This window comes from Ahaetulla prasina, chromosome 1 (genome assembly GCF_028640845.1).
Source record: "Ahaetulla prasina isolate Xishuangbanna chromosome 1, ASM2864084v1, whole genome shotgun sequence".
NCBI classification, from domain to species: domain Eukaryota; kingdom Metazoa; phylum Chordata; class Lepidosauria; order Squamata; family Colubridae; genus Ahaetulla; species Ahaetulla prasina.
In genome coordinates, this window is record NC_080539.1 from 20940950 (window position 1) to 20968432 (window position 27483).

A 27483-nucleotide genomic window follows, 5' to 3' on the forward strand; every position below is an offset into this window, starting at 1 on the left:
AACTTAAACTGGGATTCCAGTTATTGCTAAAGATTTATTTAACATGTGAAATAAAGTTGTTGTTGAATGTTGAACATAGAATCCACTGAGTGTGAAAGTCTTATTTGTTAATTTTTATTGTAGGGTTTTCTCCTTGGAGCTGGCCCAAGGAGGTCTTATTGCATTCCTCCCTCCCCCCCACTTTCTTACTTGAAATTTAATCTCAAAACTGAGTAACGATGCTAGACCACATATTTCATTCAGATTCCTGAACACATTGGAAAGTTGCTACATTGGAAGTTGCTACTACTTTGCAACAAGTTTGTGCATCATACATTACCTTCATTGTACTGATTGACCTTGATTTTTACTGAGTAATTCAGAAATAACATTTAAAAATGAAAGAATTGGCCTACAGAAGTTTTGGAGCTGTATATAGATTTTTTAGGGACCCAGTGGCTCGGGCTGGGACGTTGAGCTTGTTGATCGAAAGGTCAGCAGCTCGGCGGTTCAAATCCCTAGTGCTGCCATGTAACAGGGTGAGCTCCCGTTACTTGTCCCAGCTTCTGCCAACCTAGCAGTTTCAAAAGCGTGTAAAAATGCAAGTAGAAAAAATAGGGACCACGTTTGGTGGGAAGGTAACAGAGTTCCATGCGCCTTTGGTGTTGAGTCATGCCTGGCTCTTCGGCTGGCTCTTCGGCTTTGAAACAGAGATGAGCACTTCCCCCTAGAGTCGTCAATGACTAGCATGTATGTGCGAGGGGAACCTTTACCTTTACCTTTATAGATTTTCTAATACTAGAGTTTATTTATTTTTTATTTATTTATTTATTTATTTTTGTCACAACATCATACAAAAAGATTATATAGTATATACACATATAAACATATATAGGAAGAAGAAAAGAAAAACAATAGGACAGGAACGGTAGGCACGTTTGTGCGCTTATGCACGCCCCTTATGGTCCTCTTAGGAATGGGGTGAGGTCAATAGTAGAAAGTTTTTGGTTAAAGCTATTAGGATTATGGGAAGAGACCACAGAGTCAGGTAAAGTATTCCAAGCACTGATGATTCTGTTGCAGAAGTCATATTTTCTGCAATCTAGATTAAAGCGGTTTACATTAAGTTTAAATCTATTGGTTGCCCTTGTATTATTGCAATTAAAGCTGAAGTAGTCTTTGACAGGAAGGACATTACAATAGATGATTCTGTGAGTTAAACTTAGGTCTTGTCAAGGCGACGGAGTTCCAAGTTTTCTAAGCCTAGGATTTCAAGTCTGGTGGGATAAGGTATTTTGTTGTTTTCAGAGGAATGGAGAACTCTTCTTGTAAAATATTTCTGGACACGCTCAATTGTATTGATGTCAGAGATGTGGTGAGGGTTCCAAACAGGTGAGCTGTATTCTAGAATTGGTCTAGCAAATGTTTTATATGCTCTGGTTAGTAGTGTTGTGTTTTGGAAAAGAAGCTACAAAATTAGGTTTACAACTCTTAGAGCTTTTTGCTATGTAGTTGCAGTGGGCTTTGGCACTTAGATCATTTGACATGAAAACTCCAAGGTCTTTAACGGGATGGGGTCGTCTGTAAGGTAATGTCCATCTAGTATGTACTTAGTTTTAGAGTTCTTTTTCCTATATGTAAGACTGAGCATTTGCTGGTTGAAATTTGAGCTGCCAATTTTAGACCAAGCGTTAGATGGTCAAGGTCGCTTTTGAATGATAGAAGTGTTGTCTGTGGTGTTAAATAGTTTGACATCGTCAGCAAAGAGAACACAATTACTTGAGATATGGTCACAAAGATCATTAATGTATAGAATAAAGAGTGTTGGTCCAAGGACGCTGCCTTGAGGAACGCCACTCTTGACAGGAACAGGATTTGATAAAGCATTGCCAATTTTGACCACTTGTTGTCTGTTAGACAGAAAAGCAGATATCCATTTGTGGAGGGGTCCTGAGATGCCATAGGATGTTAGTTTAAGGAGAAGTTTATCGTGTACTACTGAGTCAAAAGCTTTGCAGAAGTCTATGTAGATTGCATCTATTGATTTGCCTTGATCTAGATTTGAAGTCCATATGTTTTTGCAGTGGAGAAGTTGTAAGTTACATGATAACTTTTTCCTGAAACCAAATTGTTTGTTGGAGAGTAGGTTGTTAGTTTCTAAGTGTGAGGTAATGGATTGATTGATGATAGATTCCATGACTTTGCAGGTGACGCAGCAAAGGGAGATCGGTCTGTAGTTTTCGACTAAGCTGGGGTCTCCTTTTGAAGATGGGGATGACTGTGGCTAGTGACCAAAGTTTGGGAAGAGAACTGGTAGTGAAAGCTTTATCAAAGATAATACTTAGGGGTTCAGCTATATTAATGGAAAGTTTTTAAGAAATATGCACATAGACCATCAGGTCCAATAGAAAGCGATGGTTTTAAGTTGTGAAGAGCTTTACCAACGTTGTCTTCTGTGAAATCTATATGAGTTAAATCATCATAGTCATTGCTGGTTCGTTTGTGGAATGTTGGATATGTGTTATCGGAGTTAACAAAAACTGAGCCAAAGAAAATGTTGAAGAGGTTTGCTTTGACTGTTTCGTCATTGCATTCTTTGTTGTTAGAATCTTTTAGTGGTGGGATGGATCTTGAATCTTTAAGTTTACTGTTGACAAAATTATAAAAGGCACGATTGGAATTTGTGCGTAGAAGGTTTTCTTCTTGCTTGGTGTGGTAATTTGTGCATTCAGTTTTAATTTGGTTGCATATGTTTCTGTAACGGTTTCTGAAGTTTGTAACATAGCCTTTTTGTTTCTTTTCCAGAGGATTTTTTTGATTGAAGCTTTTTATTGATATGGGTAGTTTGTTTTCTTGGACATGGTAGTCATTCGTGGTACATATAATTTAATGACTCTATTGATTTCAAGTAGGAAGATTCTATAGAGGTCATCAGCGGTTTTGCAGGTTGCAAACAGATTTTGCCAGTTCAGAAGTGAAAGATCGTTGTTTATAAGGTCGTAATTGGCTTTCTTGAAGTTGTAGTTGGGAGTTCTGGTGTTATTGCGATTTAAGTATGGACGATATTGAGACGAAAATCAATCATGCAGTGGTCACTGTTTGAAAAAGGTTCTTTAATTTGTATTCCGTAAATTGAGTTTGGATTGTTGCAGAAGATGAGGTCAAGGCAGTTGTTGAGTCTTGTATTGTTAGTTACAAGTTGTTCAAGACCTAGGTTTGTAACAGCGTTGTATAGTGTAGTATGGATTGGGTCAGTTGAACATTCATTGGTTGTCCAGTTAATGAGAGGTAGATTTAAGTCACCAAGGAAGATAAGAGGGTATGGGCAAGAGGTAGTCCATGTTAGCATTGAGGTTAGCATATTTGCGTGGGTAATGTCATAGTCGGGGCTCTGTAGCATAGTAAGAATCAAGAGTAGTGTCAAGGGATAGGTCGCATACTATAGTTTCAGGAAGAGAGAGTTTATGTGCTACTTGGATATTTTTAGATTCAGTGTCTTTTGTAAAAGATAGCCACTCCACCACCTCTTGGTTTTCCCGATCTGATCGATAGACTTGATATTCTTTGTTTGAGATAATGGAGTCAGGAAGGGATGAATTCAGCCATGTTTCACAAACAAAATGATATCAAATGTGCCACTGTTTAATAAGAGGATAAATTCAGGTAATTTGTTGACTATGCTTCTTGCATTTATCAATTTGCATTTGAGATCTGATATGATTGGTGTTGAAGAGGTAAGGCGTGCATACCTAGTTTTGGGTGTTAGTAGGTTGGGGTTGTGGACAATAGATGGTTGTATAGATGGTTGGATGCTAGTTTGGGTGTTTGGATGGATGGTTGTTTGGATGGCTGGTTGGGTGGATTGTTGGGTGGCTGTTTGGATGGCTGGTTGGATGGCTGTTTGGATGGCTGCTTGGATGGCTGCTTGGATGGCTGTTTGGATGGTTGGTTGGATGGTTGGTTGGATGGCTGGTTGGATTGTTGGTTGGATGGCTGTTGGTTGGATAGTTGGTAAGATGGTTTATGTGGTAATGCAATTTTTCTTTCTTTATGTAAAAGGATTTTATATATATATTGATGGTTTTTATGTTACTCATGTAAAGACCATAAAAGAAATATTCTGTTTTCCCAATCTTTGGTGCATTGCATCAAAACACAGTTAATGTTATATCTGTGGGTTGTTTTTTTTAAAAAAAAGCTTGCTGTGGCTAGGACTTGATAGAAAAGAAATGGTTAATTGCTGTTGGGTTTTGTAAGAGAAAAATTGCTTTACCATAGTAAGATACTGCAAATTGATTCAGTAACTGAGCAGCCTGACTAAGTTGCCCTCACACATGGTTGGTGTGCTGAACAGTTGGCTGAAATTGTATGCAGAACTCTATATTATTAGGCCAATGCCTCAAGATCCAGAAGGCCTCTTCCTTTGAAAAGATTCTCAGGTTTGATATTTTTCTTTGGCATTCTGAAAGGTAGCAAGTTCATATTTTCCCAGCTTTTCTGCAAGCAGTAGTAAGAACATTACAGAATCGGGCCAAAGACCCACTGAGTCTAACATTTTCTGTCAAAATCGGATTCATTGTGAAAATTCACAGACACGGATATGAGAAAGATAACTGCCCTTCTCTGTCACTTCATAGAAACTATTTAAGATATGCAGTTTAAGAGGTCGTATATACCCATTCAGATTAGTTATTGTTGCTAATCTGAACCTTACATGAATTTGCCTTAGTCGCCCTTTATAACTTTCTAAATTGCAGGGCATCATTACATTGAATAGCACAGGATTTTTTATATTATGAAGGAAAAATTCCCTTTATTGGTCTAGAATCACAATACATTTAATTTCAGTGAGTGATCCTAAATTTGAACAGGAGAGGGGGGAAAATAATTTCGGCTCATATCTTCATTTTCATGACATGCTGTAACTTGTAGTATAAAAACTCCAAATGATGTACTCTTTTCTCATAGGGAAGGTGATTGCTTTATTAGGGATATAATATTTTTTTTAAAGAAGTACTGGAAGTACATGTGAAATTTGCTGAATTGGAATTGTAGGAATTATACTGTTAACATATTTAGATAGTCCCAGATTGAGAGAAATTGCAATAGAATTCAGTCCTGCTTTTTACTTCTATAACTAACAAAGTTCTTCCCTGGAACTATGAGTCTTCTACAAATATAGTTACATATGGAATGTCCTTAATTTAAACCTTGTCATTGATCTGACAGGAAGAATGTTTCCTGATTATCAGATAGGATTCTTCGGAAACCTTGAATTATCCTTACTTGATTTCTTGGTTTCAACATTCTTAATTTTGAGGGTTGACTGATAATTTGGAGATGTGATACTAGCTAGGAAAAGAAGGGGAGATTATGTATTTTAACAGTGTAATCCTTTGGATGCTTATTGAGAGGACAATCCCATTGTATTCAATATAATTTGCTCAAAGTAGGGATGATTAGAATTACAATGAAATGTTGCAAATCAATAAATCCATAGGAACAGACCTATAGAATTCACTCAATTTTGTCTGTTTAGGCATTTGATGGTACTACTTTGAAACAAACTTTGTTTTATGTTTTATGTTTTGGCTGAGAATGAGAATCACCCATTTCTCTTTATCACTAATGCTAGGAGTATTGTAGGTATAATAAAAGGCCAGTCTGGTGTAGTGGTTAAGGTGCTTGTCAAGGAACTGCACAGCAGCTGTCCAAACGAAGTCGGAGACACTGATACAAACTAGTAGTTTTATATAAATAAACATATTTTACATTTATATTTAAAGCAGAGAACATAGTCAGGAACATCATGAGGTAAATCAAACAGCATGCTCAGCACAAAGAAGAAAAAGGCGGGAAAATTATCCTTAGTTAATTGCAAAAGGCAGTTTTACTTGGAACAGCTTACATCCTGCATTGACATCTTTAATATTATTAAACACAACATTTGCTTATCCTAGGTCCTTGGGAAGGACTCGATCCAATCTAAACATCTGGCTGACTACATGATCAACAATGATAATATAACCTGATACTTAAAGTCACTCTCACAGACTATGCAGTCTGTACAGACCAGAGACTTCATAGTTGAAAAATTTGGTTTAAGTTGGAAACATTTCTTCCTCTTTTCATAACATGTCACCTGAATGTCAAAGGATTGTTAGACTTCCATGATCTTTGGAATCATTTGGGTCAGTCCTAAAAATGGCAGTGCCAGACAGTGAATGTTGTTTTTTTTCCCCCATGGATAATTATGGCTATCTTAGTTTGCACGTGCCTTGCTAGTATTGTCTACCTTTCACTGGTCCTAGTGGAGAACAATCTAGCTATTAAACTGAGGTCTTGTTCAAGCAAGTCATGTGTTGTACCATTCAGTTATGGTTTTTTGTTGTTTTTGTGTGCTTATTTTTGCAGAAGAGGTGGCAAAACTGGAAAAACATTTGATGCTTCTCCGTCAGGAATATGTCAAATTGCAGAAAAAACTGACAGAAACAGAGAGAAAATGTACCCTCCTAGCTGCTCAGTCAAACAAAGAGAATGCCAGTGACTCTTTCATCAGTCGACTGCTTACCATTGTGGCAGAATTGTATGGGCAGGAGCAATATAGGTAAGAGATTCCCCCCAAAACGGTAGTGAGACCATGGGTGGTTCCTATGGTATAACATTATTACTAATAGCACAATCAGGGTTTGCTATAACCAGTACTCAAATTAGAAGTCTTGCAACCAAAGAATCAAGGTGCAGATCTGATAAGATGCTTTTATTACAGGTAATAGAGAAGCTTTTAAATTAGCTTATGCACAAGGAATTTACTCTGGAGCTTATGCACTGGAGACAAATTCCTTGTGTCCAATCACACCTTAGCCAATAAAGAATCCTGTCCCCATCCCTATCCTATCCTATCCTATCCTATCCTATCCTATCCTATCCTATCCTATCCTATCCTATCCTATCCTCCTAATTTCTAATTCCTTATTTCTGTTTCTTCTGTTTCTATTCAGAAAGCCTGCTGCAGCATACCCAAGGTTCAAATTTTGTACCTCATTCTCTTGCCCATATATTGTAACAGACTGAGAGCCATTTCTTTCTCATTAGGTGAAGCAATTGTTATAGTGATAAGCTACAGATAGTTCTCATTTAGCAACTCTTTGAAGTTACAGTGGCACTCAAAAAAACGAGTTAGAACTGGTCCTCACATTTGTGACCATTGCAGCAGCCCATGATCAAGTCAGGTTTTTGGCAACTGGCATGCATTTACAATGATTGCAGCATCCCAGGGTCATGTGATCACCATTTGTGACCTTCTCAACTAATCAGAGTCAATGGAGAAAACTGGATTTGCTTAACAATCACATGATTCATATAACAACTGCAATGATTCACTTAACTGCCATTAGAGTCATAAAAAAGGATCATAAAATCGGGCATGGCTCATTTAACAACTGCCTTGTTTAGTTAGGATATCACTAACTAAGCTTAGTATTTTTTGTGAATTTATCTACCAGATATTTAACTATATATGAACACAGCCATTGTACATTTTGGTTTATCAGTTGATTAAATAGAAGTTTTGTTGACTGATTCTGAATGTTAATCAGCAATCAAATTAATATGATTTGGCTCCATGGTCTAAATTTTAAACTTTATACCATCTCTTGTCCTCATTGACATTTAAATCTGCAGAGTTTCTTAATTTTAGCTTTTAATTAAGCATATATTGCCAACTATGGGCTTCTAGCTGCCTTTTTCTTTTTACTGGGTGTTTTTCCTCCCTATTTATGAGTGTACTCTTCCTTTAGACCACCATAGAGGAACTAGATTAAATACAGGGAGACCAACTAATAAAATATAACTGTGAAGGAGGATGTATGTGAAAATGAACACAAAACCGTAGAAATGGTGGTAGACTTTAGGAAAAACCCTCCCATACGTCCACCTCTCACAATACTAGACGACACAGTATCAACAGTAGAGACCTTCAAATTTCTAGGTTCTACCATATCTCATGACCTAAAATGGACACTCAACATCAAAAACGTCATCAAAAAAGCACAACAGAGAATGTTCTTTCTGCGCCAACTCAGAGAGCTCAAACTGCCCAAGGAGCTGCTGATCCAATTCTACAGAGGAATAATTGAGTCTGTCATCTGCACCTCTATAACTGTCTGGTTCGGTTCTGCAACCCAACAAGACAGACACAGACTTCAGAGGATAATTAGAACTGCAGAAAAAACAATGGCTACCAATCTGCCTTCCGTTGAGGACCTGTATACTGCACGAATCAAGAAGAGGGCCGTGAAAATATTTGCAGATCCCTCACATCCTGGACATAAACTGTTTCAACTCCTACCCTCAAAACGACGCTATAGAGCACTGCACACCAGAACAACTAGACACAAGAACAGTTTTTTCCCGAAGGCCATCACTCTGCTAAACAAATAATTCCATCAACACTGTCAGACTATTTACTGAATTTGCACTACTATTAATTGTCTCATAGTTCCCATCACCAATCTCTTTCCACTTATGACTGTATGACTATAACTTGTTGCTGGCAATCCTTATGATTTATATTGATATATTGACCATCAATTGTGTTGTAAATGTTGTACCTTGATGAACGTATTTTTACTTTTATGTACACTGAGAGCATATGCACCAAGACAAATTTCTTGTGTGTCCAATCACATTTGGCCAATAAAATTCTAGTCTAGTCTAGTCTAGTCTATAATGTATTATTTGAATAGAATTTATAAATTTGATCCAAATACACAAGAACTAGGTTGCTTTTGTGCATTAGAGTTTCAAGATGTGGAATTAAATTCAAGCTATATTTTCAAAAGACTGAGGATTATCCTTTAGCAAGCTGTTCTGAGCATTATTTTGGTGTATTTTCTTGAGGGATGCATTCTTGAAAATGAACTCCACACATGAGAATAAGCAGAGTCAAGGATTGTGCCACTGAAAAGCTTAAGGCTTGCTGCTGAAATTTGATGGCATATGTGAGAAGTGTTTAGAGAAGTGTGTATGTGTGAGTGAGTGAGTGTATGAATTAAGAGTATTTTTACTTTAAAAGATGTGATGACTTATAGTTACGCTCATTGTTATCATATTGTTATTTTAAGATTTGCAAACAAATAAAAATAGCCAGAATTAGCTGAAGATGCAGCCTTTTAAAATATTTTTTCCTGAATAGAGCAAGGAATTTTACCCAACTTCCCAATGTTTTTCTTCTATATGGGTGATTCAACCCTTAGTTTTGTGCTTGCAAATAATAAGCAATGAGAAGTATTATCTTAGCTACATCCCTTTTTCTTTTTCTTTCTTTTTTTTTTTGTCTACATTTTTTTGTCAGTCTCTGAGCAGTCTCAAAAATGCTGAAAGAAGAAATTGCTTTAGGGTTCTCAGGCATTATAAAGACTTGAAAACTGGGTCAAAGTACATGGAAAGCACCCATATTTTACTATGTCCCCATTGTGACTCATCTGATTTCTTCCAATTTGATGTTGTGGTTAGCAGAATACCAAATCATCTAATCATCTAAGTTATGTTTGTTCTGTTTCTTCAGTGACCTGAAGATCAAGGTGGGAGACAGGTACATCAGCGCTCACAAATTTGTATTGGCAGCCCGGAGTGAGGCTTGGAGTCTGGCCAACTTAGTGTCAACAGCTGAGCTAGATCTGTCAGGTTAGTGCTGTGTGTGGATGAAAGATTGGAGAAGTACTCACTGCCTTGGGAAGATTAATAAAAACATAAAATGCCTTTGGGAGAAGAGGTTATATTTTTATCCTTCAAGAGGAGAGGTTCAGCTTGCAAAAATTGTACTCAATCTTCTAATTATGAAGCATTTGTCTTTCAAATATGCTAAGTGTTTAGTGCCAGTTAAATTGGGAGCTTATACCTCTTTAATTTTAATGACATGGGGGTTAGGTATGGTGGTCTTTTTCATCTTATTAAATAGGCTCTGAGACAGCAAGGAAATCAAGTTGTTGAAGATAACTGATTATTCCTTTGGTTTTCACAGTTGCTTTCTGAAAGCATCAATGTCTAGTCTGTAAGGCAGCTATTGCAATTGCATCATTTTTATCTTTGGAAGCATAAGTTAGGTACTTGGCCACTTTTCTGTTTTGTTTGGTTTTTTCCTCCCTGATTGAGAACCTTGTCAAAAATTCATGACTCTTCCCTAAAAGCTAGATTCTGGGATGAGGTTACTGTCCAAGAGAAATGCTCTGAACTGACATTTAAATGAGATAAATAGAGCTGCTGGGATTTATGTTATAAAATAAGTCATTTTAAAACACATTAGGATATGTCAAGCTTCATACTGGATAGTAGTTTTACATTTTCGTAGCCAACATATTGAATTATGCTATCTTTCTCCATTAAGGGCTCAAATGTTTCAGACTGTTTTTTCTCCCAACCTTTTTAATTTCTGTGCTTTTATGTTTATTAATTTTAGTGTATTGTAATTTTATTTTTATATCTAATAATTTGCATATACCACTTGAAAATGAGTGCAAGAGAAGCAGTATAAAAACAGGCAAAATAAATACATAAATAAATGAAGTTATTCATTTATTATGTTATGTGGAAAAGATTTTGGGAGACTGGGGAAGAGACGCTGTCAAGGAAATGGTCAAATAAGAGACAGCATACCCTTTAGCTGGATAGTGGTTGGGGCAGGAGGCTCAGAAGAGACCCTCCCTAGTTTCTCAGGCTATATAGGACAGGATGTCAAATTTGTGGTGTCACATCACATGATGTATCGTGACTTCCCCCCCACCTTCGCTAAACCGGGGGTGGGGGTGGCCAGCGCGTGACACATCTGGCCCATGGGTCACAAGTTTGACACCCCTGTATAGGAGGAGGTGAGAATTGTATTTTCAGACTTGCAAGATTTTGTCAATGTTATTTAACATAAAGTAGAATTAGCTCATCTAGTTGTGATTTCTACCTGGTTTATCCCATGAGGCTGACATTAATGTGCAGGTAGTCCCAGACTTACAACCTTTTGTTTAGTGACTGAAGTTACCACAACATTGAAAAAAAGTGATGTATGACCGATTTTCATACTGTTATAGATCCCCATGGTCACACGATCAGAATTTGTGCCCTTGGCAACTGGCATATGGAAATTGCACTGTCCTGGGGGTCATGTGATCACCTTTTGTAACCTTCCCAGCCAGCTTCCAATAAGCAAAGTCAGTGTGGAAAGCTGGATTTGCTTAATGATTGCATGATTCATTTAACAACCGTAGTGATTTGCTTAACAACTCTAGTGAATAGGTTATAAAATGAGGTCATAAAATAAAGAGTGAAAACACTATCAATCAGACTGAAATTGCCCTAGATTATTAGTAGATTCAGGTAGACAGTTTTATAGGTCTACATGTACATTGCCCAAAAAAAGCACAATCATTAACATCTGCTAAAATTAGTAATAGTGGTATATAATTTGTGTGTCATAATTATTAAAACCTATGTAAAGGGAATTTGAAATTTTACACTACTCTGATCCTCCATAACTGTATAAAGAAAGGGTATAATATTAAAATTGTTGGGTTGTGAAATGTTCAAAGATATAATTGCCAAATCAGATTCTCAATTTGAGTACATCGTCTAAAGCAGGGGTCTCCAACCTTGGTAACTTTAAGCCTGGAGGACTTCAACTCCCAGAATTCTGGGTGTTGAAGTCCTCCAGGCTTAAAGTTGCCAAGATTGGAGACCCCTATTCTAAAGCACAGAAAGACTGTATATAGATTTATCCAAAAGTTAGTTGATTTCTCTAGGATGTACTTCTGAGTAATAATAATAATAATAATAATAATAATAATTATTGTTTATTATTATTGTTCAAATTTATATACCGCCCTATCTCCCACAGGACTCAGGGCGGTTTACAGGCATTTAAAAAACAGATAAATACAATCTAAAAAACAATTAAAAAACTTATTATGAAGCCTAACAATTAAAATAATTAAAATATAAAAATAAAACCCACTTAAAACCCATTAATTAAAACCTAACTCAGTCCTGAATGAAATAAGTATGTTTTGAGCTCACGGCGAAGGTCCAAGGTCGGAAGTTGACGAAGTCCCGGGGCAGTTCGTTCCAGAGGGTGGGAGCCCCACAGAGAAGGCCCTTCCTGGGGCCGCCAGCCGACATTGTTTGGCTGACGGCACCCTGAGGAGTCCCTCTCTGTGAGAGAGCACGGTCGGTGGGAGGCAACGGTGGCAGTAGGCGGTCCGTAAATAATAATAATAATAATAATAATAATAATAATAGTAATAATAGTAATAATAATAATAATAATAATAATAATAATAATAATAATAATAATAATAATAATATTTTAATTTGCATACCGCCCTTCTCCCGAAGGACTCAGGGCGGTTAACAGCCAAATAAAAACAACAGACAAAGTACAATACAATATAAATAAAACAGAAACTAAAAAACTTATTCAAAATTTGGCCCAAAATTTAAAACATATTTAAAACCCTAAAAACAAATTAAAAATTAAAACCCATAGAAACATCTAAAAATCCTATGCCAGTCCTGCGTGGAAAAATAGATAGGTTTTAAGCTCGCGGCGAAAGGTCCAAAGGTCGGGAAGCTGTCGGAGTCCAGGGGGAAGTTTGTTCCATAGGGTAGGAGCCCCCACAGAGAAGGTCCTTCCCCTGGGGGCCGCCAGCCGACATTGTTTGGCTGACGGCACCCTAAGGAGTCCCTCTCTGTGAGAGAGCACGGGTCGGTGGGGGCAAACGGTGGCAGTAGGCGGTCCTGTAAGTAACCCGGTCCTAAGCCATGGAGCGCTTTAAAGGTGGTAACCAACACCTTGAAGTGCACCCGGAAGACCACAGGCAGCCAGTGCAGCTTGCGCAGGATTGGTGTTATATGGGAGCTCCGAACAGCTCCCTCTATCACCCGCGCAGCTGCATTCTGGACTAACTGGAGTCGCCGGGTGCTCCTCAAGGGGAGCCCCATGTAGAAAGCATTGCAGTAGTCCAGGCGAGAGGTAACAAGAGCATGAGTGACTGTGCATGAGTAAATAGATATGGGACTTTATTGGATTCCCTGCCCCCAGCATTTTGTAATGTATTTCAGGAAAAGCCCTGTTGAGGTGCAGTGAGGGCTGTTTTAATATAACCCTGATATTCTGAAAGCTTTACACTGATTGAGTTACAGTTGTAATGCATGTGACTTGGTCTAGTATAGACCTATGCTCAAATTCCTTTTCAGTTCCATTGTTAACTGAGTAGGCTAGGACAGTGGGTTTCACCTTCATAATAAGCCACACTTGTTCACACAACACACTAAGCTGCAATATGCAGATCGCAGTGGTTGGGTTCATATAGGATGCTGAGGCAAACCCAAATCCACATTTGACTCTTGTAGACAACGGTTTGATGAACCTGGTCTTTCTGTTAGATCAAATGGATAATGATTTGAAGATTGAGGACACTGTAATCTGTCTTTTTTTCAAAGTTTTTTTTTGTTCATTGCCATCCAACTTGTTGGTATCTACTGTATGATTTCTGAAATGGAGGCAGCAGTTAGGATCTGACTGATATGCCACAGACATTTTGGTTTCTTCCTGATAGTTTGGAAAGCAGTTCTACCACATACCTAACCAAGCTCTGGAATTCAGCGATGATAAGGGCATTTGATGTAATTGCTCCTGAGTGGCTTCCCTTGAGTGTTTATGGCTCTTTCATAATTTTGTGTGGTTTTGTGGGTTAACTGTATCCCTTTAATCCTTTTTAATCAGAGTAAACATTGTTATAAATACCTATTGTGAGCTGACTACACAATACATGTTTTTCTTCCTTGAAGGGATTTACTGGTAGAATTAATAATTTTTCCTCGCCCATTTTTTTTAATAGATGCACAAAATATATTGGGCTGAGAGCAAGTGATATCCAAAAGGGGGCCATGTATATGGCCAACTGTGGATTTGAATTAGGTCCTGTCCTTTTTTCTGATAGGATCTGCTGCCCCAATTTGCTAGTCTAATCTCCATAAAAACAGGAATTTAAAGTATTTTTACATCAATGTCACTTGCTTATAGCCTATTTCTGATGTTGAAATATGATGAATGGAGAGTTGAAGAGAACCAGTCAAATAATATCTGGGATTGTAATGCCTTTGGGGACTGCTTATTAAACTTCATAAAAAGGTAGCACATTTTTATGGCTCCCTTGTCCCATATGGCCCTGGCTGTAAGACCCCTTCTAATATTAGTACTTCAGGCAGCCTGTTCTGCTTTTTAGAAGGTGGGCACACAGCCAGCATTCATCTTGCAACAGTTATAAATACCACTAATAGTATTGCTATTGCTAGTTTCTGAGGTTCATGGGTTGGCCCCACCTCATGTTAATTTCTAAAAGTTCACAGCAAACAGTGTTATCATACACTGCTTTTCACCTCTGCAAAGTAAATGCCAACAGCTCTGTCAATTTAAATCATTACATCATTAATATCTTGGCCTTAAAAGAGCAGCTGTGGGGGCATAAGTAATGAGAATCTATTTATATATTCATTTTGGGTATTTCTAAATGTATGTTTAGTAGACATACTATGAGGTATATTTGCCTTATAATTAACAAATCTTGCAGCTTAAAAATCTGACAAAGCATAAAAGCAAGGAATAAAAGGCACTTGTTAATTCATAAGACAATACTATACTACTGATGCATTACTGCTTTGCAGATGTACTCATCATTTTAACAAATGTTAAAGCAATATTAAATCAGAATTCTATCACACATTCTGTTAATGTTTGTAATAGGATCTGTAGGCTCTGAGAATTTGTACAACATTGGACAAAGGAAATACCTTAAAATAACAAATCAATATTTTAAAAATAGAACTCTCCTGACAACATTATTTTTATTTATTATTGCCCAACTCTTCAGTCTGAGAAGGTCCAGGATTATTTATAGATCCATCAAAAGAGGGCAAACTTTATTTCAACTTGACAATTTGAAAAAAAAAAAGATATAACATGAAAAAAAGGGATGGGAAGTAAAAGGCATGTATTTTTTAATTTTGTTAGCAATATGTGTAACATTATTACAGCCAAAGATTATACTTTTTTTCCTTAGCTATAAAGGGATTAATCAAATAATAATGTCATCGATAAAAGACATTGAAAAGACATTCCATAGCTGAATAGGCTATGAAATTAGACTATAAAGGTAAAGGTTCCCCTTGCACATATGTGCTAGTTGTTCCTGACTCTAGGGGGCGGTGCTCATCTCCGTTTCAAAGCTGAAGAGCCAGCGCTGTCTGAAGACGTCTCCATGGTCATGTGGCCAGCATGACTATACGCCAAAGGCGCACGGAACGCTGTTACCTTCCCACCAAAGGTGGTCCCTATTTTTCTACTTGCATTTTTACGTGCTTTCAAACTGTTAGGTTGGCAGAAGCTGGGACAAGTAACAGGAGCTCACCCTGTTACGCAGCACTAGGGATACCTTTTGATCAACAAGCTCAGCGTCTTAGCCACTGAGCCACCGCGTCCCTAATTAGATTATAGTTTAGGTTATTTTAGTTGCATCTTGATAAGAATAGAGCATCCTTATTTTTATTTATCAATAAATCTTTTTCTGTGGATGAATTCTCACAACAAAATAGACTACAGATAATCCTTGATGTATGACTGGTCGCTTAGCAACTGTTCAAAGTTACAACAGACCCCTCTTCCCTAAAGATACCCTGAAAATAAGACCCTGTCTTTTTTCTTTTGCCACCTGTTCTGGAGCTGGCCACTCAGCCATGTGAAGTAACCTAAAGAATTGACTGGCACATGAAGTGCAGTTACAATCTGTAGGCTGAGGCCTACTTTCCATCCAGCCCCCTGATGGTCTCCCAAGGCTTCCCCTGCCTGCTGGTCTTGTCTTGAGGCTCCCTTGCATGGTTAAATGGCCAGTTTCAGAGTGGCCAAGGCCCAGGGAAATCCTGAGGATCAGGGAGCAGAGCATTGGGTGCTTCCGGGTTGGAACTGATTACCATATTTTACATAAAACTTTGAATACAGGTGGTCCTCAAGTTATGACCACAATTGAGCCCAAAATTTATGTTGCAAAGTGAAACATTTGTTAAGTGAGTTTTGCCCCCATTTTACAATTTTTCTTGCCACAGTTGTTAAGAAAATCATTGCATTTGTTAAGTTAGTAACATGGTTGTTAAGTGAATCTGGCTTCCCCATTGACTTTGCTTGTCAGAAGGTCGCAAAAGGGAATTACGTGACCCCAGGACACTGCAACCATCATAAATAGGAACCAGCTGCCAAGCATCTGAATTACAATCATGTGACGATGGGGATCCTGCAGCAGTTGTAAGCACGAAAAATGGTCATAAGTCACATTTTTCAATGCCATTGTAACTTTGAATGGTCACTAAATGAACTGTTGTAAGTAGAGGACTACCTGTAATTCGATCACTTCTTGAGATTCATTTCATGCAATAATAAGAGACCTAACTGTAGTAGCTCTTCCCCTTAAATCTCTCATCTTTCCAAATCACCTGTTGATAAGTCCATTTGTATTGACATTGGTTGGGTTTACCTGCTATGCTAAGCCAACAACTTTTTTTAACTTACGGTTTTTCTCAGTAAACCACGACTGCTTGGAATCATAGAGCTGCCAAAGCCAAAAATTCCCATACTTGGCTACAGTCTGATCTGTGTCTATGCCAATGTTTCCTCCTTGGGTTGGTTGGGTGAGGACATGTGCTGATTGGCACTGACCAGAGGTCTGAATTTTACTTATTGTTTCCTTATTGATGGGTGTTAAAGCTACTCTCTTGCTAAGCAAAACAGTGTTTCTCCCCATAGGAATATAATAATTGATGCTCTTCCACCAGACGCTGATCCCGAGGTGGCCATGGCAATGCTGCGTTGGATTTACACAGATGAGCTGGAGCTGCGAGAAGACGACGTATTCCTGACAGAGCTGATGAAAGTAGCAAACAGGTTTCAGCTGCAACTCCTCAGGGAAAGGCAAGCTTCTGAATGAGTTGTGGTGCCTCTGTTTTAATTAGCATGGCATGGCTATTTCATACAATGTCAATTATTGTTATTTTGCCTGCTCCTCTGGGAACTGACGGCAGACTAGAACTTGGGTCTCCCCATCTCTAGTTCAATATCATCGTAGCATACTGGCCTATTTTTACTAACAGGTCAGGCACCAGGGAGTCAGAGCGAACAAACAAGAGTTTTCCAAAGAGGCTATTGAGTTGTGGAGCTGATGTACTGATCGTATGAGGCCAGATTTTGTGGATGAGATTAAGAATGTACCTACGTTAAGAGGATGGTTCAGGTCTCTCTTGAAGCTGTTAGCAGGATGAGAAGTGTTGGATTAGAAGGAAAAGAAAGGATATTCAAGATGAATATTAGAAGGAATTTTCTGATGAAAATAATTATTATAAGCAATGGAACCATCTATCTGAAGAGTGGTGAATTCCTTCTTGCTGGAGATTATTAAACACGAGCTGAATGGTTACATGTCAACAATCCTTGCAGCTCAACCCCCATCCTGGTACAATTGCCTTCCAACTTGTGCATTCTACAATTCTTGGATTTGGGATAGTATTTTTATGATTTTCCTCAGATGTGGTTTGGTTTGATTTGTAAAATGATCTTTAAAGGATAATTTGGAGGGGTGTGTTAAATCTTCCTCAATCTTTAAAAGAATCTAGACAATGCACAGAGAGCAACAGCAATAACCCAATAAATAATAAAGAAATATTCCATTAAAAATTAATAATTGCATATCTGCACGTATTCTACATCTGGTGCCAATAATTCTCACCAATTGAGATTCAAAGGCCTTCCATAGTAACCAAATAAATTCTTAGCTTGCTACATTTTATAATCTAGATTGTTTGATCGGTTGACCATTTTTAGTCTATATTTCATGTATCATAGGCTCATAAAGGAAGGAACTTTAAAGATCATCTGGTCCAATCCCCCGTTCATAGCAGAAATCCTCAGATCATCCCAGACAAATAGTTATCCAACCTTTGTTTGAAAACTCCCAATGATGGAGAAAGCAGGCTGTTCCGCTGCAAAATAATTCTTACAGTGAAGAAATTACTCCTTAGTTCAGGAATGGAGTATGACAATGTGCTCTACGTGGGCTGCATTTGAAAGTGCCCCCCAGAAATTACATTTGATCCTAAATATGGTGGCACAAGCAATAATAAGACATGCCACTATATGTCCATGTAATACCTCTGTTCTGGGAGATGAACTGGTGGCCTGATGGCTTCTGAATGCATTTTAAGGTGCTGGTTACCATCACCTGATTATTTGAGGGACCAGCTATCTCCTATAGTTTCTTCCTGTCTAATAAAATCTGGCAGAATAGGTGCACTCCTTTCAATTAAAAAATGCCATCTAGTGGGATCTAGGAAATGTACCCAATATGTTACTATGCCTGCCCTCTGGCATTCCCCAGAGATTCATAAAAGTCTCAACAAGATGAGATTCTAGAAGGCATTAAAAATATTTTTTCCCAAGCCTTGCAGAATGGTTATTGGAGAGCTCTTCTAATATTTTTGTTCTATTCGTAAGTTTTTACTTTTTCTGGGACACACATTTTTGCTGTTTGTTCTAGCCTTGTTCGAATGTAAAGCAGAGGTGTCAAACTGGCGGCCTGTGGGCCGGATGTGCCATGCCTACCCCAGCTCCGCGAATGGGGAAAATGTCACGAAACGTGACACAGCGAGTTTGAAACCTGTCATGTAAAGTGTCCAGAATGGTTGGGAGTTGGATGATTTCATCTTAGTATTAAGAGTGTTTCACATTTGTGTAAGAAATCCATATAACTTTACTATTAACTTGTCATTCTCTATCTTAAGTTCTTATTCTTCTTGATAGATGTAAACACATAGGTATGTACATGAACTATATAATAATTCCATGAAATAGAATAAACCGACAAAACATATAAAATCTGTAATATAAATATCGTGTATCCTGTTTATTGTACCTATGAATTTCTTATGTCTTGATAGGTAGTCCTATCAAGAGTGGGAGGGGGTCGTGTGCGCGGGTGCCCACACCCATAATTCAATGCGCCCCCCCTGCGCATGCGCGCACGACTGCCCCCTGTGCTCCCCCCGCTTTTGGCAAGTGATGGCCCTCCGGAGGCTGGAAACAGCACATTTCCTGACTTCTGGAAGGCCCGAAAATCAGCTGGCAGGTGCACCCATGCACGCTGGAGCTGAGCCAGAGCAACACTCGTGTGCCCACAGATATGGCTCTGTGTGCCACCTGTGGCAAGTGTGCCATACGTTTGCCATCACTGGTCTACGCATTTTCTTGCATTTGATGAAATAAGCTGCGGTTCGCAAAAACTTATATGTATTTTTTAATGAAGTCTGTAAGTCAAAAAAGTTGCTCCTGGATTCTTTGATCCGTTTCCTTCTTTGTGTGCCACAATTTAAACGTTTCTGAGTTAATTAACTGCTGTTATTTTTTTGTGTTCAGAATGACTTTGAAAACATTATTTTGGACTCTGGTTTATTTTGAATCTTGCTTCCATAATGCCCTGAAAAAATAATAACTGATCTAGGCCAAAAAGGAATTTGGATTCAACTGTAATAATACAATATGACATTGTTGTTCTTGCTGGTTTCATACCATGATGTCCTTTTTGTTTACTTTTTTTTTTCTGTGACTAGTCCCTGTTGATCCTCTTGTGTTTACTGCTTGATAGGTGTGAAAAAGGAGTCATGTCACTTGTAAATGTAAGAAATTGTATCCGCTTCTATCAAACAGCAGAAGAGCTGAATGCCAGCACTTTAATGAACTACTGTGCTGAGATAATTGCTAATCATTGGGTAAGCATTAAGAAAGCTCTTCCAAAAGATATTTGAGGATTTGCATCCTTATTTTTACTTCTAATCACTAAAAGTGTGGCTTTTATCCATGTTATCTATGCAAGTTCTGTGTAAACTTTGAAATTGTGCTAAGATATTGGTATGTTTTTATTTGTTTTCAAACAACATATTTTTTGTGAACCTTTCTTTGTGCCAATAGTCTATTCCAGGGGTCTCCAACCTAAGTCCCTTTAAGACTTGTGGACTTCAACTCCCAGAGTTCCTCAGCTAGCTTTGCTGGCTGAGGGATTCTGGGAGTTGAAGTTCACAAGTCTTAAAGTTGCCAAGGTTGGAGACCCCTGGTCTATTCTACATCCCAGAACAAAGATCTTACTATGAATGCTTTTGTGGATAAAAACAAAAAGAGAGAACTTCCTTGTATGGAACAAGCCAATGCATATTAGAGAGAGATTGTTTAGCTCATCCATGATGTCCTGGATTTAGCTCATCCATGATGTCCTTTTAATATCCTGAGAAGTTTTATTTTTACATGAGGAAGCCAGCACTTTTTTCCTCACACCAGTGGTAACTGGCGATTTAAAATAGGATGCCTTAGCATTAGCAGCAGAAGTGCTGTTTGCATCGAAAACATGAAGTTCTGGCCTGAATTGCAGCTTAGTTCTTCTCTGAAAACATTTTGTGGCATGGAGAAAATGCCTCATTAAAGAACATCAGCCTGCACTCTGTCTTCAGATAAATATGCTAGTAGTTTGGGATGATGAAATATGGGCAGATGTTCTTAGAACTGCGATCCAAGCCCTAGGGAAAGAGTTGTGTACAGAACTACAGCACTGGTATTCTTCAGGAGAGAAATTTTAGTGAATCAAGGGAAGGGTTTTTTTTTTCTTCCTTTCAAAGCAAGAAATTGTAGACGTTCTTTTTTTCCCCTTCCCCTTCAAGGTCTGCTTCTAATGTGGAGGAACTAAAGTACAGTACTTTTTATAAACAGAATGTACGGCCTGCATAGGTAGTCTTCAAGATTTCTAATTGAAAATGGCTAGTATGTAAGACAGTCTCCTTAGTCTTAGTGGTCGTCTTACACCACAGCACATATTGTACTCAGAAGTTCCTTAATTAATGCCATTACTTTGTCATGTTGGATATTTATTTTGTCTTGAAAGCACAATATAATTCCTTGGATCTCATTCTTTTTGAGTTTATTTGTTGTTCTTAGTTGCGAAGTCATGTCTAACCCATTGCGACCCCATGGACAACGTTCCTTCAGGCCTTCCTGTCCTCTACCATCCTCTGGAGTCCATTTAAGCTCACACCTACTGCTTCAGTGACTCCATCCAGCTATCTCATTCTCTGTCGTCCCCTTCTTCTTTTGCCCTCAATCATTCCCAGCATTAGGCTCTTCTCCAGTGAGTCCTTCCTTCTCATTAGGTGGCCAAAGTATTTCAGTTTCATCTTCAGGATGTGGCCTTCTAAAGAGCAGTCAGGGTTGATCTCCTCTAGGACTGACTTGTTTGTTTGCCTTGCAGTCCAAGGGACTCGCAGGAGTCTTCTCCAGCACCAGAGTTCAAAGGCCTCAATTCTTTGGCGCTCAGCCTTCCTTATGGTCCAATTTTCACAGCCATACGTTGCAATTGGGAAAACCATAGCCTTGACTATATGCACTTTTGTTGGCAGGGTAATGTCTCTTTTTAGTAAACTACCGTATCTAGATTTGCCAAAGCTTTCCTCCCCAGGAGCAAGCGTCTTTTAATTTCTTGGCTGCAGTCCCCATCTGCAGTGACCTTGGAGTCCAGGAAAATAAAATCTGTCACTACCTCCATTTCTTCCCCATCTGTTTGCCAGGAATTGAGAGGGCCGAATGCCATGTTCTTAGTTTTCTTAATATTGAGTTTCAAGCCAACTTTTGCATTCTCCTTCTTCACCCACATCTAGAGGCTCTTTAGTTCCTCTTCACTTTCTGCCATTAGAGTGGTATCATCTGTATATCTGAGGTTGTTGATATTTCTCCCATCAATCTTAATTCAAACTTTTGATTCATCTAGCCCCGCCTTTCTCAGGATGTACTCTGCATATAAGTTAAATAGGCAGGGTGACAGTATACAGCCAATTTCCCAATTTTGAACCAATCAGTGGTTCCGTGTCCAGTTCTCACTGTTGCTTCTTGACCCACATATAGGTTTCTCAAGAGACAAATAAGACGGTCTGGTATTCCCATCTCTTTAAGAATTTGCCACAATTTGTTGTGATCCACACAATCAAAGGCTTTAGCATAGTCAATGAAGCAGAAGTAGATGTTTTTCTGGAATTCCCTAGCTTTCTCCATGATCCAGTGTATGTTGGCAATTTGATCTCTAGTTCCTCTGTCTTCGAAATCCTGCCTATACTTCTGGTAGTTCTTGATCCACATACTGCTGGAGCCTAGCTTGTAGGATTTTAAGCATAACCTTACTAGCATGTGAAATGAGTGCAATAGTGCAATAGTTTGAACATTCTTTGATATTGCCTTTCTTTGGAATTGGAATGTAAACTGACCTTTTCCATTCCTGTGGCTACTGTTGTTTTCCAAATTTGCTGGCAAATTGAATGTAGCATTTTTACTGCATCATTTTTTAAGATTTTGAATAGCTCAGCTGCTTAGATGCTTAAAATTGTTTCTTGCCTTTTTAGTGAATCTCACTGAACTTTTAATCAGACCTCTGCTTTAAAAAATCTCCGAATTCACAGTCAATATTGCTCAGTGGCCATTCTCATTTATGGCATGATTTGGAAGACTAGGCTAATGTTTGTTGAGATCGAGATAAAATTATATCTTTTTTTCCTAATGCTTTGCAGGATGATTTGAGGAAAGAAGATTTCAGTAGTATGAGTGCTCAGCTCTTGTATAAAATGATCAAATCTAAAACGGATTTCCCTTTGCATAAAGCTATTAAAGTGGAAAGAGAAGATGTTGTTTTCCTATATCTTATTGAAATGGATTCACAGGTAGGATTTGTTTGTTTGTTTGTTTATATGCTGCCCATCTTTCCTAGAGGGAACTCTAGGACAACAGGCAGTGGCCATGACAGAAGAGACTTTTCTGGACCTCATCAGCCAGAATTCCTTGATTGAGGGGATCTGCTGCATATCCCTTTTGTGATGGGTGGCTGGGCCAATCCCATTGGGATGAGACGGTTTCTCAGGTAGCCTGGATGAGGATGAGATGCCTCTACAGTCTATAAGACATGACATTTTGGAATAATTCTAGCACACGTGCACTCTATTTTTTTTAAAGGAACAATTGCTAGCAACTGATAGTAATAAAAAATTGAAGAAATTAAAGGATAAAAATGAATAGTTTTTGCTATATTTATTTGTAATGCATCAAATTCAGTGTTTCATTAACCATTTTAAAATGTGTGGATTTCAGTGCTAACTGGGGTATTCTGAGAGTTGAAGTCCACACATCTTAAAATGGTTAAGGTTAGCAAACACTGATCTAATTGAACTTTTATCAATAGCAATAGCATTTAGACTTACATACTGCTTCATAGTGCTTATACATCCCTCTCTAAGCAGTTTATAGAGTCAGCATATTGCACCCAACAATCTGGGTCCCCATTTTACCGATCTTGGAAAAAAAGAAACCTGAGTCAACCTTGAGCCTGGTGAGATTCGAACTGCTGGCAGTCAGCAGAATTAAGTCTGCAATACTGTATTATAACCAGTGTGTGCCACCACAGTTCTGTATGAAGCTGTTCTGTATATTGAGGCCACTGATCTGCGTAGCCATTTTCTCTTTCCTTCTGATTGTCAGTGACTCTGAACTCTAGCTGAATCGTAGATCTTCTGCCAAATGGATTATGTTTCTTATTAAGATGTGGCTTCTCCCATCTCCTAAAAGTGTATTCTGCCCTTTTGGTTTCCCTTCATACCTAGCATTTCCATTGGGAACAGATATTTGAATCCTGGTTTAAAATATTGGTAACTGCTTCTCTTCCTTGACTTATTATACTGGCTGACAACTGTCCACTGTTTCTGTTCCTGCAGCTGCCTGGAAAGTTAAATGATCTGGATCACAATGGAGACCTTGCTTTAGACTTAGCACTTTGTCGAAGACTGGAAAGCATTGCAACTACCTTGGTGAATCACAAAGCAGATGTGGATATGATGGACAAGAAAGGCTGGAGTTTGTTGCATAAAGCAATTCAAAGGGGTAAAGATGTTTATACAGATCAGGATGGGCTGAATTTAATAGTCGCAGGCCTTTGAATTTCTCAACAGACAAATCACTAGGAATTCAGAGTAACTATTGCTGCGTTCAATAAGGTGACATTTTGCTGAACTTTGATTTGTTGCACAAGCAACCATTGGTTGGTTTCATATATCATGCAAGCCATGTTAAGTTCATATGACTGCATTTTGGCTTAATATAATCTCATTGTTTTGCATACAGAATTGTATATATTGCTGACAGTGAACGTCAACCCATTGCCTAGCTGGGAAAGCTGCTGTAATTTAAGGTCTCTTGTTAGGACCATGACAACAAATCCCTGGGCTAATGCCAGATGTTATATTGCATTTTATTTTAAGATGGTGCTTTGTAAACCGAAAAACAAAACACCTCCCCGAAGCTTTGCACAATCTACGGTGTTTGTATATGCTAAATTTTTAGCGTGCAAGAGGAAAACTGTCTTGAGAACTAGTATGGTCAGAGAGGAGTTGGTTGCCATGACACTGAGAGCAAAAGAACAGAGCGGGAGCATCTTGCGTTACATCGTTTTCTGACAGTGGGGAAGCATCTTCTGTTCTGCCCCTGAGCTAAATGCCTATAGAAAATGAAAGGCATCTGAATCATAGTTCTGTGTGCACACTGTGAACATACTGTCAAGCATCAGCAGCAAAGTGTCTTAATGTTGGCGGTCCTTGTTTTTACTATTTTTATTCTTCTTTTGTTGTTGTTGTTCGAAAAACTCTAAAAGAGGTATATTAGACTGCCAGTGGAATCAATTTGGTTCAGACCCTCAACTCAAAGGGCTGAAAAAAATTTATGGTGTCCCTTCTATTGATATAATTGCACCATTGTCATACCACCCCATCCTGCCTTTACAAGCGAAAAAATAAAGCATGTTCCCTTTGGATGTAAAAAAGGAAAATTGCTGGGTCCAATCTGAGTCTGTCACCGGAACCAAAGATTTATTCTTCCAAGCTTTCAAGCTCATGCTAGAGCTCAACATTAGGGAACTTCTATCTCTCCAGAATATGTTCTACACGTTGTATTTACCGTATTTTTTGGATTATAAGACTCACCAAGATTTTGAAGAGCTAAGTAAGAAAAAAAAGTTTTTTTGCCCTCCCCGGCCCCCAGGAGCACTTTGCAGGCCTCCCAAGCCCTCTGCGTGCCCCATTTCTTGCAAAAATGGGCCTGTTTTTCACCCGTTTGTGCAAAAAACAGGGCATGCAGGAGGTTTGGGAGGCCTACAGAGTGTTCCTGGGGGCTAAGGGGCAAAAACACTCCTGTTTTTGCAAAAAACAGGGTGCACAGAGGGTTTGGGAGGCCTACAGAGTGTTCCTGGGGGGTAAGGGGGGGCAAAAACACCCCCGTTTTTGCCCTCCCCAGCCCCCAGGAGCACTCTGCAGGCCTTCCAAACTCTCTGCGCACCCTGTTTTTGTGAAAAACGGGCCCATTTTTCAGAAAAATGGGATGGGCGGGGTTTTGGAAGGCCAAAAATGGCTGTATTTGGTGTATAAGACACACCAACATTTCCACCCTCTTTTGGGGGGAAAAAGTGCATCTTATACTCTGAAAAATACAGTATATAGTTGCTGGTGGTGTGTAACTTTTAGTTGTTAATTAAGGTGTTGATGGCTTGTGAGGGAATGGTTACACAAGGAAACCCAAACTCATTGGTAGCCTCCTGTTGCAATGAACAAGGACATGCATTTAATTTCTCTGTTACTATTATTGTTGGTCAAGTTGAGATAAAAACAGCCAGAGAAATGATTGAAGCCTGGGAAATGGGCCCCATGCCAGTCAATAGGAGAACTGATTTACTACTAGGTGTTGTTGCGCCTGTCAGGTGTTCATGATGCAACAACACAAGGAAACAGTAATCTGACTTATTAGCCAACCCTCCGCACCAAAACCTTGGAAGAGTAAACCTTTGGTCCCCGTGACTGGCTCAGATTGGATCCTGCAGCATTATCCTGGAACACATATATTTACTTTCTTTGGCAATAAAATTGCCCTTCTCTATTTTGATGTATAGTACAAAATGCTTGCACATTAGAAGCATGCACACACATAAAATGTAGCCCACATTAATTGCTGTTTCATTTTGGCTTAGCAGTTTACTGGAGTTTGGGGTCCTCATGAGAGGATTTTGGCTGCGATATCAGTGCTGGAGTTTGAAATTGTGGAACTGGGAATAAGATACCTTTGCTCTTCCCTCCACTGACTGCAGGGACAAGATTTTTTTTCAGAAGCAGCTTCCATTGTCCAGTGGAAGTCCATTGGATCTCTTCGTGGATCTAAAGCAGGGGTCCCCAAACTTGGCAGCTTTAAGACTTGTGGACTTCAACTCCCAGAATTCTTGGCTGGAGAATTCTGGGAGTTGAAGTCCACAAGTCTTAAAGCTGCCAAGTTTGAAGACCTCTGCTCTAAAGTATCAATGGGCAGCCATTTTGCCCCAAGTCCACACTGAAAAATAGGGCTGGGATGCAAGGGCAAGCATAGAGTGGGTTTTCATATATAATTTGTTTTTCAGTTCTTGGATGCAGTCAGTGGAGGGAATCTTGTTCCCAGTTTATTTTTCACAGTGATAAACCTATTAGTTCAACCGTTTTGTCCTTCCTGCTTAAATGAAGGGGAATCACACTGTCGGTTTCCAGTTATGGGCAGGACCCCAAGAGAAAGAGAGGGTGAGGGTTTGCTTGGGAACTCGGCACATCTCACGTCCTGATTGTCTACGTGCAGTTGCAGTTCCCTTGCTCTTATTTTTCTCAGTCTTTTCTTGGCCAGGCCAAGGACTGTTGCTGTTTGGAGAACTTGCACAAACTGTACCTGATTCATGGTAGAAATATGCCCTCCGCCCTCCCCGAACGCCTTATTCTGGATAGCCATTTCTCGTGTTGCTTTACATACTACTAGTTCATTAAGCTGTGGATGAATGAAAACCGAAAACTTGCAGAGATACTTTTCTTTCTTTTTTTTTGTCCCTGTTAAAACATTCTTCTGCTTCTGTTCCTGGCTCCCAGCTGTCTCCATCTAAGAAACTCTGGTCCAGATTTTCCTAGCCTGACTTCATTAAAATCTTTAGGAAAGCCTGTTTTGAGAGTTTGCCCATGTTTTACGCATCACTCTGGTGTTCTGCCAGTTTGAAAGATTCTCCCTTTGGCAGGCTAAGAAAGCTATAAGGGACAGAAGAAACAGTATATTACACATACATGGGGAAATTGTCTCTGTTGGTTGCTTTGTGCCCTCTGCTGTCAGTCTTACCTTGCATAATGCTGCTGTTTTGTCCCTACTGTCCCACTGCCTGTGTCTAAAAAAAATTAGTTGCCAACAGGGAAGAAAGTTAATAATGGATTCACTGACATATCCAGCAGTTCCTTTTTCTCTGCATGTGTGATTTCTGTCTCTTTTCAACCTTCATAGTAGATAGAGCTGGCATCATGATC

At 38.9% G+C, this 27483-nt stretch overlaps 1 protein-coding gene across 3 annotated transcripts in view; it reads left to right on the plus strand.

Moving 5' to 3' along the window:
• ANKFY1 (ankyrin repeat and FYVE domain containing 1) overlaps positions 1-27483 on the plus strand; it is a 71183-nt gene that overhangs the window by 9345 nt on the left and 34355 nt on the right. For 2 of the 3 annotated variants that reach the window (XM_058164350.1, XM_058164351.1), the window contains exons 2-7: positions 6394-6586; positions 9548-9666; positions 16849-16984; positions 19707-19830; positions 22660-22809; positions 23854-24019. In XM_058164350.1, coding sequence (XP_058020333.1) covers positions 6394-6586; positions 9548-9666; positions 16849-16984; positions 19707-19830; positions 22660-22809; positions 23854-24019 — 888 coding nt within the window. Of the gene's footprint in view, positions 1-6393; positions 6587-9547; positions 9667-16819; positions 16985-19706; positions 19831-22659; positions 22810-23853; positions 24020-27483 lie in introns of those variants that run through there. The other variant, XM_058164352.1, reaches the window with a different exon arrangement.